Below are 16,435 nucleotides of genomic sequence, written 5' to 3' on the forward strand. Positions count from 1 at the left end.
GTCTAGGAGAGAGAAAGGGTTAAACACTGAAAGACAGGGCTATGTGGTTCATCGGTAGAGGGTGACATTAAGTTGTTGCCAGCAAAAGCTTGGACAATGCCCCGCTCCAGAAAGGTGTCATAGGTAGACACAGACTGGGAAACATTGCTAAGAGTGATGCGGTTATAATAACCCCTAGTGAAGTCCAGCAGGCTATAGTGTATTTCTGTGAGAATAAGGCAACAGGTTCTGATAGCATTACAGCAGAACATCTGAAATATGCTAACCAAAAAGTGGCTGTGCTGCTTGCAATGTGTTTTTCTGGGTTTATGACCCATGGGCAGTTGCCTGATTCCTTATTATGTTACCCTTGTGCCGGTAATTAAGGACAAAGCTAGTAAGGTTGGTAGCCTTAATAATTATAGACCAATAGCTTTAGCTAGCGTGATATCTAAAGTATTAGAAAAAATCCTGCTTGGTCGGCTCAATCAGTTTATCAGTACAACAGATAATCAATTTGGTTTTAAAGCCAAGTTGGGAACTGATTTCTGTATTTATAACCTGAAAGAAGCAGCAAGACCATATCTAAGGAAAAATTCATCTGTGTTAATTGGGTTTATTGATGCCTCTAAGGCCTTTGATCGTGTCAACCACTTTAAGTTATTTGACAAATTAAAACAGAGAGGTGTTCCAGATATTATTACACAAATTTTAGTTTACTGGTACTCTAACCAGAAAATGCATGTAAAATGGGGCAATGACATCTCTGCTTCCTTTGGTGTGAGTAATGGTGTGCGTCAGGGTGGACTTCTTTCGCCTGCCTTGTTTAACTTGTACAGGTCCTTCTCAAACAATTAGCATATTGTGATAAAGTTAATTATTTTCCATAATGTCATGATGAAAATTTAACATTCATATATTTTAGATTCATTGCACACTAACTGAAATATTTCAGGTCTTTTATTGTCTTAATACGGATGATTTTGGCATACAGCTCATGAAAACCCAAAATTCCTATCTCACAAAATTAGCATATCATTAAAAGGGTCTCTAAACGAGCTATGAACCTAATCATCTGAATCAACGAGTTAACTCTAAACACCTGCAAAAGATTCCTGAGGCCTTTAAAACTCCCAGCCTGGTTCATCACTCAAAACCCCAATCATGGGTAAGACTGCCGACCTGACTCCAGTGTCAAGTACCCACAGTCAGTGATGGTCTGGGGTGCCGTGTCAGCTGCTGGTGTTGGTCCACTGTGTTTTATCAAGGGCAGGGTCAATGCAGCTAGCTATCAGGAGATTTTGGAGCACTTCATGCTTCCATCTGCTGAAAAGCTTTATGGAGATGAAGATTTCATTTTTCAGCACGACCTGGCACCTGCTCACAGTGCCAAAACCACTGGTAAATGGTTTACTGACCATGGTATCACTGTGCTCAATTGGCCTGCCAACTCTCCTGACCTGAACCCCATAGAGAATCTGTGGGATATTGTGAAGAGAACGTTGAGAGACTCAAGACCCAACACTCTGGATGAGCTAAAGGCCGCTATCGAAGCATCCTGGGCCTCCATAAGACCTCAGCAGTGCCACAGGCTGATTGCCTCCATGCCACGCCGCATTGAAGCAGTCATTTCTGCAAAAGGATTCCCGACCAAGTATTGAGTGCATAACTGTACATGATTATTTGAAGGTTGACGTTTTTTGTATTAAAAACACTTTTCTTTTATTGGTCGGATGAAATATGCTAATTTTGTGAGATAGGAATTTTGGGTTTTTATGAGCTGTATGCCAAAATCATCCGTATTAAGACAATAAAAGACCTGAAATATTTCAGTTAGTGTGCAATGAATCTAAAATATATGAATGTTAAATTTTCATCATTACATTATGGAAAATAATGAACTTTATCACCATATGCTAATATTTTGAGAAGGACCTGTACTAGTTTGTAGGACTAAAGCTGGCAAACAACTTTGCTTCCCTGATTTTTTTCTGTCAGGGCAAAAGTTAAATGTTCGTTCCAAAACTAAATATCTGGGTCACTACATCACAGACCAGCTCTGTGATGATGATGACATTTATCGGCAGTGTCGCATGTTGTACGCCCAGGCAAACATTCTGGGGAGGAAATTCCATATGTGCACTGATGAGGTAAAAATAAGCCTATTTAAAGCTTACTGTACATCCTTGTATACAGCTCCTTTGTGGTGTAAATTTAAAAAAGCTAGTATGCTTTAAGGTTGCCTATAATGACTCTTTGAGAATTCTGCTCAAGAAACCCAGGTTCAGCAGTGCAAGTGAGATGTTTTGTAATGCACATGTCAAAACATTCCAGGCACTTGTGAAAAATCTGATATATAAGTTTATGTCGTTTGTGCAGCTCATTGAACAGTCTTATTGTAATGCTTTCACATCCATTTATTAGTGCGCTAAGATACCAGTCGGCTCTGTGGAAACATTGGCATGCAAGTCTTTTATAATGTTTTATTTTTATTTTTTTTCTCTCTTCTCTTTTTTATGTCGTGTTGTTGTTTTCTTGTGGACCATGAGTCTGTTGAATAAAGTAATCACAATCACAGAGTCAGGCCAAGTGTAGCTTCTAGGATGAGAAAAGAGAGAGAACAAAGTTAAAAGCTGAAATAACAGCAAATAATGCAGAATTAGAGAGTAGTGTGAGAATGTAGCGAAGAGGGTGAAAGTGGTCATTATGTCCTCCAGCAGCCTAAGCCTATAGCAGCATAACTACAGAGATAGCTCAGGATAACCTAAGCCACTCTAACTATAAGCTTTATCAAAAAAGAAAGTTTCAAGCCTAGACTTAAAAGTAGACAGTTTGTCCATCTAGAGCCCACTGATGGTCATTGTTATACTAAAAACCACAAGGATTGGGATACCTCCCTCTGTCAGACTGATTATAACCATTGGAAAAGAGAGGGGGTCATACAGGTAGCAGAAATGCACCTCAACCATAACTGAGCCTGTTTAGGCTAAACCTGACTCCCCCTTACTCCATCCAACAGGGAGGGAAGAAGACGGAGGTAAAAAATAAGGAAGATAGCTCAGGATAACCTAAGCCACTCTACCTATAAGCTTTATCAAAAAGGAAAGTTTTAAGCCTATCCTTAAAAGTAGACAGGGTGTCTGCCTCACGGTCTAAAACTGGGAGCTGGTTCCACAGGAGAGGAGCCTGATAACTAAAAGATCTGCCTGCTTTTCTACTTCTAGAGACTCTAGGAAGCACCAGTAAACCTGCAGTCTGAGAACAAAGTGCTCTGTTAGGAACGTATGGAACCATCAGATCTCTGATGTATGATGGAGCTAAATCATTAAGGGCTTTATATGTGAGGAGGATAATTTTAAATTCTATTCTGGATTTAACAGGGAGCCAATGAAGGGAAGCTGACATCCTGATAGTAGAGAATTACAATAGTCCAGCCTTGAAGTAACAAATGCATGGACTAGTTTTTCAGCGTCACTCCTAGATAGGATATTTCTAATTTTGGCAATGTTCCGGAGATGAAAGAAAGAAATCCTAGAAACCTGTTTAATATGGGATTTAAATGACATGCCCTGGTGAAAAATAACACCAAGGTTTTTTACTTTATTATCGGAGGTCAATTTAATGCCATCCAGGTTAAGTGATTGACTAAGCAGTTTCTTTTTTAAAGACTCCGGTCCAAAGACGACAACTTCTGTCTTGTCTGAATTTAGAAGCAGAAAATTTAAAGTCATCCAAGTTTTTATGTCTTCAAGACATGCTTGTAGTCTATCTAACTAGTTGGGTTTATCAGGATTCATGGATAAGTAAAGCTGAGTATCATCAGCGTAACAGTAAAAATTTATCCCATGCCGCCTGATAATTTGACCTATTGGAAGCATCTACAGGTCCTTCTCAAAATATTAGCATATTGTGAAAAAGTTCATTATTTTCCATAATGTCATGATGAAAATTTAACATTCATATATTTTAGATTCATTGCACACTAACTGAAATATTTCAGGTATTTTATTGTCTTAATACGGATGATTTTGGCATACAGCTCATGAAAACCCAAAATTCCTATCTCACAAAATTAGCATATTTCATCCGACCAATAAAAGAAAAGTGTTTTTAATACAAAAAACGTCAACCTTCAAATAATCATGTACAGTTATGCACTCAATACTTGGTCGGGAATCCTTTGGCAGAAATGACTGCTTCAATGCGGCGTGGCATGGAGGCAATCAGCCTGTGGCACTGCTGAGGTCTTATGGAGGCCCAGGATGCTTCGATAACGGCCTTTAGCTCATCCAGAGTGTTGGGTCTTGAGTCTCTCAACGTTCTCTTCACAATATCCCACAGATTCTCTATGGGGTTCAGGTCAGGAGAGTTGGCAGGCCAATTGAGCACAGTGATACCATGGTCAGTAAACCATTTACCAGTGGTTTTGGCACTGTGAGCAGGTGCCAGGTCGTGCTGAAAAATCAAATCTTCATCTCCATAATGCTTTTCAGCAGATGGAAGCATGAAGTGCTCCACAATCTCCTGATAGCTAGCTGCATTGACCCTGCCCTTGATAAAACACAGTGGACCAACACCAGCAGCTAACACGGCACCCCAGACCATCACTGACTGTGGGTACTTGACACTGGACTTCTGGCATTTTGGCATTTCCTTCTCCCCAGTCTTCCTCCAGACTCTGGCACCTTGATTTTCGAATGACATGCAGAATTTGCTTTCATCCAAAAAAAGTACTTTGGACCACTGAGCAACAGTCCAGTGCTGCTTCTCTGTAGCCCAGGTCAGGCGCTTCTGCCGCTGTTTCTGGTTCAAAAGTGGCTTGACCTGGGGAATGCGGCGCCTGTAGCCCATTTCCTGCACACGCCTGTGCACGGTGGCTCTGGATGTTTCTACTCCAGACTCAGTCCACTGCTTCCGCAGGTCCCCCAAGGTCTGGAAACGGCCCTTCTCCACAATCTTCCTCAGGGTCCGGTCACCTCTTCTCGTTGTGCAGCGTTTTCTGCCACACCTTTTCCTTCCCACAGACTTCCCACTGAGGTGCCTTGATACAGCACTCTGGGAACAGCCTATTCGTTCAGAAATTTCTTTCTGTGTCTTACCCTCTTGCTTGAGGGTGTCAATAGTGGCCTTCTGGACAGCAGTCAGGTCGGCAGTCTTACCCATGATTGGGGTTTTGAGTGATGAACCAGGCTGGGAGTTTTAAAGGCCTCGGGAATTTTTTGCAGGTGTTTAGAGTTAACTCGTTGATTCAGATGATTAGGTTCATAGCTCGTTTAGAGACCCTTTTAATGATATGCTAATTTTGTGAGATAGGAATTTTGGGTTTTCATGAGCTGTATGCCAAAATCATCCGTATTAAGACAATAAAAGACCTGAAATATTTCAGTTAGTGTGCAATGAATCTAAAATATATGAATGTTAAATTTTCATCATGACATTGTGGAAAATAATGAACTTTATCACAATATGCTAATATTTTGAGAAGGACCTGTATATAGTAAAGAGAATTGACCCAAGTACTGAACCCTGTGGTACTCCACAATTAACCTTGAAGTTTAAAGATGATTTATTATTTACATGAACAAACTGGAATCTGTCAGACAGATAAGATTTAAACCAGATTGATGGATAGATGCAGAATAACCACAACACAGGTGCTAACACATGACAGCGGGTGAAAATCATAACCTGTATCAAATATTTCATAAACTTTATGAAACTTTATAAAAGTTAAAAATCTATTTTATTTTTATTTTATGTTTTTACCAGAGGTGACAATAAGTGTGGAGGACCTGAACGGGTTGGTTGTGTGTTTCTGATTTGCCTCGGTCTTCTGATGTTTAATATCTGAATGAAGAATCGTGGGCAGCAGCTAAAAAATTAGGAAGAAGAGAAACAGGCTGCATCTAGAGTTGATACTAACAAGGTGTTCAGTGAGCTAATGTAAAATGTGTGAACTTGATTTTAAAGGAACCTTTAAAAGTTCAAAACTCTGTTTTGAACTTTTCTGACTTGCTGTTTCAAAGAGAAAAATCTCTGAATGAATGGGAACAGAGAACTACACTTTCATATTTTAAGATGGGACTCATTTAAGTTTCTATAATTAAATCCAGCTATTTACATATACAGTATAAAAAAAAAAACATGAACCTTATTTTGCTTACTGTCGACCTTTAAATTAGATTAAACTTTTCCTGTTTTAGGTCAAGTAGAATTACCAGAGGTTTGCAAAGATTTTCTTAGGGTTTAATAAAATTGCATTTTAAACTTTATAAACATTTTTGGCATGCTTCCACAATCTTTTCACCCATTCCTTTTGGCACCTTTCCATCTCTGTCCATAATGTTTTGATGGACCTGAGATCAGGGCTTGATGATGGCCACTCCATAACATTGACTTTGTTGTTCATAAGCCACTTTCTAACTAATATAATGCTAGAATTAGGGTCATTGTTCATTAAGTATATCTTTTTGTCCCAGGTTTTAACATCTTGGCTTCTGTCTTGTGATGTTGCTTCAATATTTCCACTTAATGTTCTTTCCTCAGGATATTTTGTCTAGTGCACCAGTCCTTCCTGCATCACAAAAACCCAGGTCAATTTTGTCCTGTGGTTGATTGTCACATTTTGTGCCGATATAATTTCATCTCTGGGACACATTTCTTAAACAGTGTGGCAGATGAACATTCACATGCAGTCTATGCTTGAGACTTATGAACCTTCAGGGTTCTAAACATTGTACCTAAAGATGAACCAGACTTGTGGAGATTCTTTTTCTGATGTCTTGGTTTTCTTTAGATTTTTCAATGATGTCACACAAGGAAGCTATTTTTCTGAGGTGTTGCCTTAAAATACACCTACAGGTGCCTCTATTTGCTTAAATGTTAATTTAGCAATTAATAAATCATGCCCTTATAAATCCATTGTTAATCATCTCGACCTTCCAAATGTTTTTAAAGGCATATTAATCTTAGTGTGTGACTTTGAAGAAAGTCATAAACATTCGCAACCTTATAATTATAGCATTTAGTAAATACAAATAATTTTGGTAATCTTAACTGATCTAAAACAGGAAAAGTTTAGTCTGATATGAGTTTTTTGCTTACAAATTATGTGTCCTTTTACAAAAGGTATGTAAACATCTGGTTTCAACTCCTTATATGAATTGAGAGGGCCAGATGAATGGGAACAGAGGGGAGATTACCTGATTACATGGAAAATAGCTGACAGCACAAGCTCATTGTGAACAGCGATGGCCATGTATCGAGGCTCATGGAAAGCCGACGGCACGGTCCTCACAGCAAAACAAAGGTACACGGCCCATAGCAGGAAGAGGAACTCAGCTGTAAAAGGAAAGCAAATGAAAAGAAAACATGATGGTAAGCATCATCAACATGCTGACCAGGAACCCTTATCATGCACGCATGTCAAATAGTCTGCATCACCCGGAAACTTTCCTAATTCTACCTGCTTACTCCACACCGGAAAACCCTCTGCTCCACAAAGTTTATGGTGGCAGCTGTGGTTGTATTCTCACGATGATAACTAAATCCCAAAGCGCCTTCATTGCAGCTCAGTTCAAATGTTTCTAAATTCCACTGTGGTGAAAAGCCTGGTGTGACCTGCTTGAATTATGCAACTCAACCACATGAATGGCAGAGCATCAGCAATGGTGAGCTTCAATTATCCTTTTGGCTCCCCTCACTATCCTCTGCAGGGCCCTCCTTTCCACCATATTGGAGCTGCATTACCAAGCTGAGATGCAGCACCAAAAAATATGAGGTTTAATTCCCTCAGCTTCCAAAGACTTTCAACTTTTATAATGCGATTTGGTCTTATAAACATTTCCTTGCTTCCCTGCGGTACCTTGTCTCACATTCAGCTCCACGGCCAAGCAGAACAGAGACTCCTGACCAAAAGATGAATCCTCTTCACAGAGCTAATTTGTTTGAGTTTTGTTTGCTGACCTCTACAGGTAAATCCTCTATTACAATGTTTTGCAATCATTTGTTTTAGATGTTGTATTTTAACAAAGATAACAAAATGATTTGAAATTTAATTTAGATAATTTATGTATTTGATATTTCAAACAAATATCAGGCAAGTCTCACTTTAAGAGAAGATCATATCAACCTTGTGCAACATCCCTGATACATTTTTGTAATCACCATTACGTTTCAGCAGGTGGTATTTTTTTCTGCAGAATGTGTATGACACAAACATCTTTGGTCATGACAGCACAAATCGACTTTTTTTTCCAGTATTGTACAGAAATATGCATGACATTCTTCTAATACATGCAGTATGCATCATTTAATTGTAAGAAAATTGCATAGCAGCCAACAGAAAGCAGACAAAGTGCACTTAGCTTTTTTGCTCGGTTTTGAGAGCACATTTGCCTTGCATCTAGTTTCAGATTTAGAAGAATGCACTAACTTATTTCACAAACACAAATTCCTTTGTGAATTTAAGACATCCCAGAAGACCTCCCTAGGACCTTGAAAAGATCATCCAGTTTCTTGCTGATTCTTTAGTCATAATGCAGTCTTTCATTTAGTATAAACATGGTGTAAGAGAGATGCAGCACTGTTATACAACTTTAAAGAAGCCATTCTGGTTCTGCTGTGTTACATATAATCTTTTGGATTGAATGCTGTTTGACTAAAGCTCTAACATCAGATATTAAACACACATCAGTTCTCTGTTTAAGCTCTTTTTTCTTTAATTGAATTTGTCCAGAGTTGGTGGGCCCTGCATGTTTGGACACAAGTTTATTTTTAAAAGTCATCTTTTAAATCAGTGAATGCAGTAAATTGGTATGTTTTTTGTTTTTTGTACCTGTCTATGGTTGAAATCTGTGCAGATTTATGCATTTTTGTCCTGATCTCATTCATATGGCCTTGAAGAAGAGTGAAAGTGTAGTAATTGTTTTTATATTTCATTTTTCTGAAATGTTTCTTGATTTCAAAGCAAACTGAGAATTAATAAAGATTCCATTTTTACGTGGTATCCATTTCACAGAGCATGTTTGAATTATTTATAATGCCAAAATACTAAAGTCTAACTGTTTCTGATTGGTCAGCAATATTCTGTTTATTTTGTTTTTGTACTGAAAGAAAATTAGTTTTGAAAGTGTAGTTTTTGCTGCATTCAGTAAGGCTCCATTTGCTGTAGGCTTCCTTAAATTTATAGTATTGTTTTGGATCAAGGCAGAACATTAACCACACAGGACTGCAGTAGAATTAGACCTCTTACTGCGTGCCAAAGCAGGTGTATTTCTTAAAATCTGAAAGATTTATTGCTTCCCGGTGTGTCTGAATTTCGACCGGTGCCCAGGCAGAGACAAAGCTGACTTGCATATCCTATTTTTACGACCTAATGAACAGAAAGAGACTGCATGCTCAGTGTACAGTAGCACAGCATGGTGCCTCTGCTTGTGGCCCATCTGTTTGTCAGGAGCAACTTCTTTCTCTCATAAAGACTACCAGCAGGCATGAAGCAGACAGGAAACAACAGATGAGCGTATTTGATTTCTAATCTGCCTTCCTCTGCACTCTTCCCCTCAAACAGCAAAAAAAGGAGCATCGCTGTGGAGGAAGAAAAAAATCTTTCTGGCCTGAACACAGTATTGTTATTAATATTATTATTATATTATTATTGTGCATCTGTATAAAAGAACACATAACAATGTACTCTGCAGTTGAATTTGCACAAGTAAATATAAAATGAAGCTTTTAATGGAAGATTTCATTCATTATATCCAAACCAACATTTCCCTATGAAAACAAGTGCTTGCCCCCCTCGTTAAACTTGAATTTATTGTGATTAACAACGTTTTGGGACACCTGAGTGCAATTTCTCTATTCAAGCCCAGGGCTGATTGCTGGCTGACTTGTAGAATCAAGGAATCAATTAAACAGAGCTTGTCTGACAACATGAAGTAGGTTTAAAAATCTCAAACAGCAACACGTCATGTCCTAATCTAAAGAAATGCTGGAAAAGATTGGTCACTGACATCTATCTGCCTGGAATGGGTTACAAAGAGAAAACATGGAATAGGTGGGAATCTTCCCAAGAGTGGCCGGTCTGTCAAACATGTTCTGTGGTTGGAGGTCACAAAAGGAACCCAAAACAACATTTAAAGCACAGCAGACCACATTTGCCTCAGTTGAGGTCAAATGTCAAGATTTAACAATATGAAAGAGACTGGACAAAAACTGCATAATGGAAGAGTTCCCACAGTCAAAACTATTGCTGACCGAAAATAACAAAAAAGCCCAACTCACATTTGCCAAAAAACATCCGCAAGACATTTGGTAAAATATCCTGTGGACTGATGAGACAGAAGAGGAACATTTTGGAAGGTGTGCTTTCTGTTAGATCTGGGGTAAAACTAACACATTTCAGACATCAAACATGGTGGTGGTAGTGTGATGGTCCGGGGCTGTTTTGTTTCTTCAGGATATGGACGACTAAGTGATGAAACAATGACTTCTGCACTCTACCAGAAAATCCTGTAGGAGAATGCCCATCCATCAGTTTGTGACCTTAAGCGCAAGCTCACCTGAGGTTCTGCAGCAGGACAATGATTCAAAGCCCACCAGCAAGTCGAACTCTGAATGGCTCAAAAAAGGAAGCTTTTGGAGTGGCCTAGTTAAAGCCTGAATTAAAGCAATTCTGTAAAGAAGAAATGGTCCAACATTCCTCCACTGCAATATTTAAAACTCATTGGGAGTTGTTGTCACCAAGGCTCCACCAGCTATTAGGTTCAGGATCACTTTTTCACATCGGGTCTCGGTGGTTATGACAGTTTTTTCAACTTAATAAATAATACGTTTTTGTATTCACTCAGGTAATCTTTGTCTGATATTAAAATTTGCTTAATGATCTGAAACATGTATGTTAAATCATGGGGCAAATACTTTTCAATAACCCTATAAATATTTTTATTTCTAATCACTGTGCAATGTAATCTGGCCACCGAATGCAATCAGGTACACTTTTTTTCTCATTTTAAAGCCATAACTCCAAACTATTTATTTCTTGAATTTCTGCCAGATATCTATCCGATACCCCATGTTTTCTCACACACACTCAGAGTGACATGTTTTTAAATCTACTCATGCACTATAGAGGAAAGGAGGCGGACTCCAGTGCTTACCGACGGCCATCATGTAGTCCCAGCGATCCAGGAGGCACATGCCGAACTGACTCCCGTCGGGCGTATAGCCCACATCAATGAGGGCCAACTTTCTGTCTGGGTTCTGACAGACGGCAGATGTCCACGCCACCAGGAACCAGCAGACGATGAGCAGGATGATGGCCAGCAGGCGCAGCACTCGCCAGCTGGTCATATAGGGGATCCTCTGGGCCGTGCGGGACAGGAAAACCTTCAGCACCCTGCGGAGGAAGAGGCTCGCTTGAGAAATGCCACCAGAAAGAAAACATCACTGTGTGTCAGGACACAATGTCCTTTCCTGTGTCGAACCTTGCATCTAATAAAATTTTACAGGATATAGGTTTACTCTTGAATTGCTGTTTCTGTTTTAATTTTCCATATTTCCTAAGCAAATGTCAAAATTTGAACATCTAACCTTTTATACAGCCCTGTTCGCACTTGTTGTTTCCCCTGGTAAAGATGTGTAAAAAGTCTTAAAACTAATTTTAACCAGAGGTTCATTGAAATGCTGCAAAAAGGGTCCCTAAGTCCAAACAAATCATTGTGTAAGAGACATTAAAACACATGACCAAGTTGCTATTCCTAGGCTCTGCCCTTCAAAGCAACGTTGATGTAATTTCCACAGCGCTCCCTACTAATGAGCCCCCCATCAAAAATTGATCCGCACTGTACGTTAATGTCCACTTATAAGACATCACTTACCCTCATCTTCTTAATCTTCATCTCCGCTTTTGACAGATTCATATTTTTTTTAAAAACAGGCCCATACACACACACAATTTCAGGTATCCCACTTTAAATACGGCCCAGACGCTGTTTTTTTTTATTTTTACCAATAATCACTGTTGGAAAACACATCGCTGCCAACAGCTCTCAATAGTATATTTAGGTTAGCCATTGCAAGAGCATCCTGTTTTCTTAATTGCTTTAACTTGGCAGGGAATGGATGATAAATCTTTTGATAAAGTAGCTGAGAAACACACAACCTCTTGACTCTTGCTTCTGGGAGTGAATAATTGACAATACCTGTACAGCTTAAGAGTGAGCGTCCCATAGACGGTGGCGAAGCCCAGCAGTCGAACCCAACGCAGCAGGATGCAGCGGAAAAAACTTGGATGGAAGTATAGAATCCCAACCTGAAAGGGGAGAAAAGCGAGTGAGGGTTCTCATCTGAAAGATAATGATTGCTGGGAAATTTAATTAGGTCACGGGTAAACCGCTGTATAAACACTGAAGTAATCTTATTATTTAAATGTTTGTTCAAACTGCTCTAATCTAGCATCTCGTGCAGCGAGACGGGGTTTCTGGCAGTTTCATTCACTGCGTGACCTTGCCGCTCATTAACACGCTGTTTGTTGGTTGCATGTTCTCTCAAATCGTTTAACACTGATAGCATTCACTTTTACACTCTTCTAACTATCAAAGCTAAAGCTGTAGGGCCGTAAAATGAAGCATCTTTGTCTCCACAAACAAGGAAAAAAATAAAAGTTTTATTATAAAGTTGAACAGCCCACTGAGATTCAGACTTTTTCACATAAACCAGCAGATGGAATCTGTTCATGCTTCAGTTAATATGCAGTGTTTGCAGATGTAGCTTGTTTTCTCTGTCCTAGTAGGTAACACAGCACCAGCCACAGTTATTGCCTCCCTACAGCCTGCTACTAATACCAACCTTTGTACCAACAGGACAGCACTTAGTGTTCTCCTACAATATTTTACAAGGTTGGCGCTTGCATAGAGGGACTTTTGATCATTCCTCTTTGGACAATCTCTGTACATCGCTGGTATTCAAACTCAAATGGTCAAGTTGAAAGCACTCACAGGCCACAAGAATGTGAATAAAAAAAAAATCAAATGCAAATTTAATTTTATATGATTTTTTCTTCTGGTTATGCCCAACAATAAACCGAAGGTGCAACAGTTTAATGAAAACAAACAGAGTAATCTAATTTGTTTGGGAAAGGGATCTGTAAATAATTGTAGACCAAAATCCTATGTTTGCGTTCTCAAAAGCAAGGCGTAGCTTCCCAATATTTGCAGGGGTGGACATTTTTTCTGTCTGCGCTTAGCAGCAACAATGGGAAATGGGTCAGTCATTCCTCTTGTGCACGTGCTGTGTTTAGCCGATAGGAAAAGGTATACTGAAGTTTCCTTCTAAGTAAAAGTTGCTGAATGTTTGCGATCCTATTTACTATGAAATATAAATAAAAGCGAAAAACCAAATTTGTACCATTCTTCAATTGTGGTTAGGAGCCACAAAAAAATCAGTCAAAGGCTGCAAATGGCCCCCAGACCATACTTTGGACACCCTTGCTCTAAATCATCCAGTCTTATGCTCCCTCTTTAACTCTCATCTTCAGCTCACCCCAAAGTTTTTCTATAGTGTTTAAGTCTGGGGACTGAGATGACCACACAAGAAGACTGATTTTCTGCTTGGTGAACCTTTTCTGTGTTGATTTAGACATGTTGGATCATTATCCTACAAAAAGACCAAATAACAACGCATTTCCAGTTCTCTAACAAAGAACACAACATTCTAGAGTTAATGATGTTGTGGACTCTAACAAGGTTCTGTGAGACTTAGGAGGAGAAACAGGCCCACAGCATGACAGATCATCCACCATACATTGCAGTGGGCTTGGCGTACATTTGAATGTGTTCATTATTTCTTTCAGTCCAGCCCAACCTTCTGTGTTTGTTGCTTAAAAGCTCAACATTGGTTTTATCTAACCAAAGCATAAGGTTCCAGTAAAAGTCTGGAAAAGCGAGCCACTTTAGTTTTCCTGGCCCTTGGACTACAAATAGAAGGAGCTTGACCATGCATGGCCACAAAGGTTAAAGTCAGTTGGTGTCATATAAGGTATTTTGTTTCTTCCAGTTAAGAGTCTCACTGCAGAGTTATTGACCAACTGAATACGATTAACGGCTTTATTCCTCATGCATGTTAAAGGGTCTTATGATCGTCTAGATGAGAGGAAATAAAATCCTGACTAACCATCTCAAGTTCCTGTTCCTGTTCTGACTCCATCTTTCTCAGCTTTGACCTTTGACAGTGATTAGTCAAAGACAACACATAAATTCCTTATGTTAGGCTTGATGATAGAGTTCAAATGTCCAGTCTGTTGAATGATCAGAGAGACAATGCTTTCAGGTGCAAATATCAGAGACTCTGTATTCTCCAAGCTCAGTCCAAGGGAGCTTTATTTCTTTTTTTTTTTTTTTTTACCAGTTAGCGGTATCAGTTCATTTCTTTCTGTTAGTCAAGTAAGTCAAGACAGTTTGAGGACCTCTGAACATCATCTGCATAAAAGTCATATGAAATATTGTAAATTTTTCCACTCTAACCATTCTCCCTCTTGCATTGTTGTACTTCTTCAGCTATGTTTTAGCTGTTTTAAACTTTATAATCACTGCTCTGAGTGCTTATATAGACAAGTGTGTTTAAATAAAAAAATATTTATATTATGGGCGCATGACCAATGTACAGAGGCCTTAATTATCGACGCAGCTGTCCTGGCCTGTTAACGTTTGCTGCATGTCTTCCCCCTCTCTCCACCCTATTTCCTGTCAGCTCACTTTTGGAAAAAAACATGGAAAAATAAAGGCCACTAGTTCCTAAAAAACATTAAAAAAAACATAAAAAATACTGCATCCAGTAGCTGTTGTTACAGCTTTTAATCAGTGATACTAGAAGTAATTTTGCAGAGTGATTCTAAAGAGACTTTTATAAACTGCATCACTCAGTTAAAACAGGCAATGACATTTCATAACCGTTCTTCAAATAGAACACCCGAGCGTGCTAACATCGCTGAAAGCTTTGCCTTTGAGACCCAGAGGAGGGCATCAACCCATGTTTTCTGCAAAAGACCCACAAACACACTGAAATGTGGACAGTCCATACTGCCAAATAAAAGATTTAAAAGACAAAACCAACACTGATGGCCTTCCAGCGACATGAAAAATGCCAGCTTAAAAAAAGAAAGAAACAAACATCTGAGACGACATAATTATCTGTCCACTGCAGATGTGCAGTGATTTCCCCTGTGGGATTGTTAATGGTAATCGGATTAGCTGAGGCATTAATATGTTCCCTCAGGCAGCGGCAAAGACGCAGGCTTGTGGATACTGGCGTACACTGGGTTTGAGTCTGTTGGGGGACACCGAGGAACCGAGAGAGGAACGGAAGCCCGGGTCCTCACCCTTCAGCTGACCGAACAGAAACCTCTGACTCATTCGAAGTGCCTCATGCTTGACTCAGCTTTTCAAGGGGAAATGGAGAACACAACAAATAATAAATGCTGAGATTTTAATTTTACATGCAGACCAGGTGTTTCACTTCATATTTTACCATGCATCGACCTTTTGGATCCTCATTTGGAACTTCTTTTGAAAACAGAGATCAAGAGCTGATAAAAGGATAGCAACCTGGGCAGGTACTGTGCAACAAGCTGACGCACACTTGGGTCCACAGGGACACATGAGGCTGCAGGAAGACTGAGTGAAAATGCACCTGGGAAAAGAAGAGAGCTGGTGGCTCCTCTTAGATTAACTTCCAAACAGCAGCCGGATCTGAATCTTGTGATGATTTAAAGCTGGTGTTGTTTTTGGTGAGAAGAAGGCATCAAATACAATTCTCCCTGGAAGTTGAACTACAGATTATATATATCTGGGAAAAAAAAAAACAGTTTAATGCAATCTGAAGCTTTTATTTCAATAGTAAAATGTCATCATAAAACCAAAATATTTTGCAGTACTGTGAGATCAGGAGTGGGTTTGTGTTGCTTTTAAAAGTCTGTTAGCCTACTTCATGTCAGCCGTCAGGCTCTATTTAAGAGGTTAATTGAATCGATAAGTGTGGCAGAAATCAGGCCTGGATATGACTGGTTCAATAAAACGATATGCTTAATCACAGTTAATAACCAATTAACAGGGGTGGAGTGATAATATTTTTACAAAGGGTTCAGGTTGGTTTGGATGGCTTTTTTTCATTTGAAAACTGCATTTTGTATTTAATCAGATTCTCTTTACCTAATATTAGGATTTGCTTGATGATCTAAAACATTTAGGTGTGATAAAATAAAGCAAAAACAGAAGAAATCTCTATGACCTCTTGCACACGTTCTAGGCATTCCAGCTCCTTGCAAATTAAATAATTTACATTCCCATCTCTGGTCTGCTTTTTTTTCAATCACCAAATTATACTAACTCCATAACATAAAACAGCCACAGACAGTCCACTTAATTGTGTCATAAACCAACCGCAAAAAGGTGTGAAAAGA

At 39.2% G+C, this 16,435-nt stretch overlaps 1 protein-coding gene across 2 annotated transcripts in view; it reads right to left on the minus strand.

Moving 5' to 3' along the window:
* Nucleotides 1-16,435, minus strand: part of gpr158a (G protein-coupled receptor 158a) — a 105,148-nt gene that overhangs the window by 12,784 nt on the left and 75,929 nt on the right. For both annotated transcript variants that reach the window (XM_047349698.1, XM_047349699.1), the window contains exons 6-8: nucleotides 12,183-12,292; nucleotides 11,139-11,377; nucleotides 7,182-7,320 (exon numbers count right to left, since the gene is read on the minus strand). In XM_047349698.1, the coding sequence (XP_047205654.1) occupies nucleotides 7,182-7,320; nucleotides 11,139-11,377; nucleotides 12,183-12,292 (488 nt within the window). The remainder of the gene's footprint in view (nucleotides 1-7,181; nucleotides 7,321-11,138; nucleotides 11,378-12,182; nucleotides 12,293-16,435) is intronic.

This window comes from Girardinichthys multiradiatus, chromosome 21 (assembly GCF_021462225.1).
Source record: "Girardinichthys multiradiatus isolate DD_20200921_A chromosome 21, DD_fGirMul_XY1, whole genome shotgun sequence".
In the NCBI taxonomy this organism is placed as follows: Eukaryota; Metazoa; Chordata; class Actinopteri; order Cyprinodontiformes; family Goodeidae; genus Girardinichthys; species Girardinichthys multiradiatus.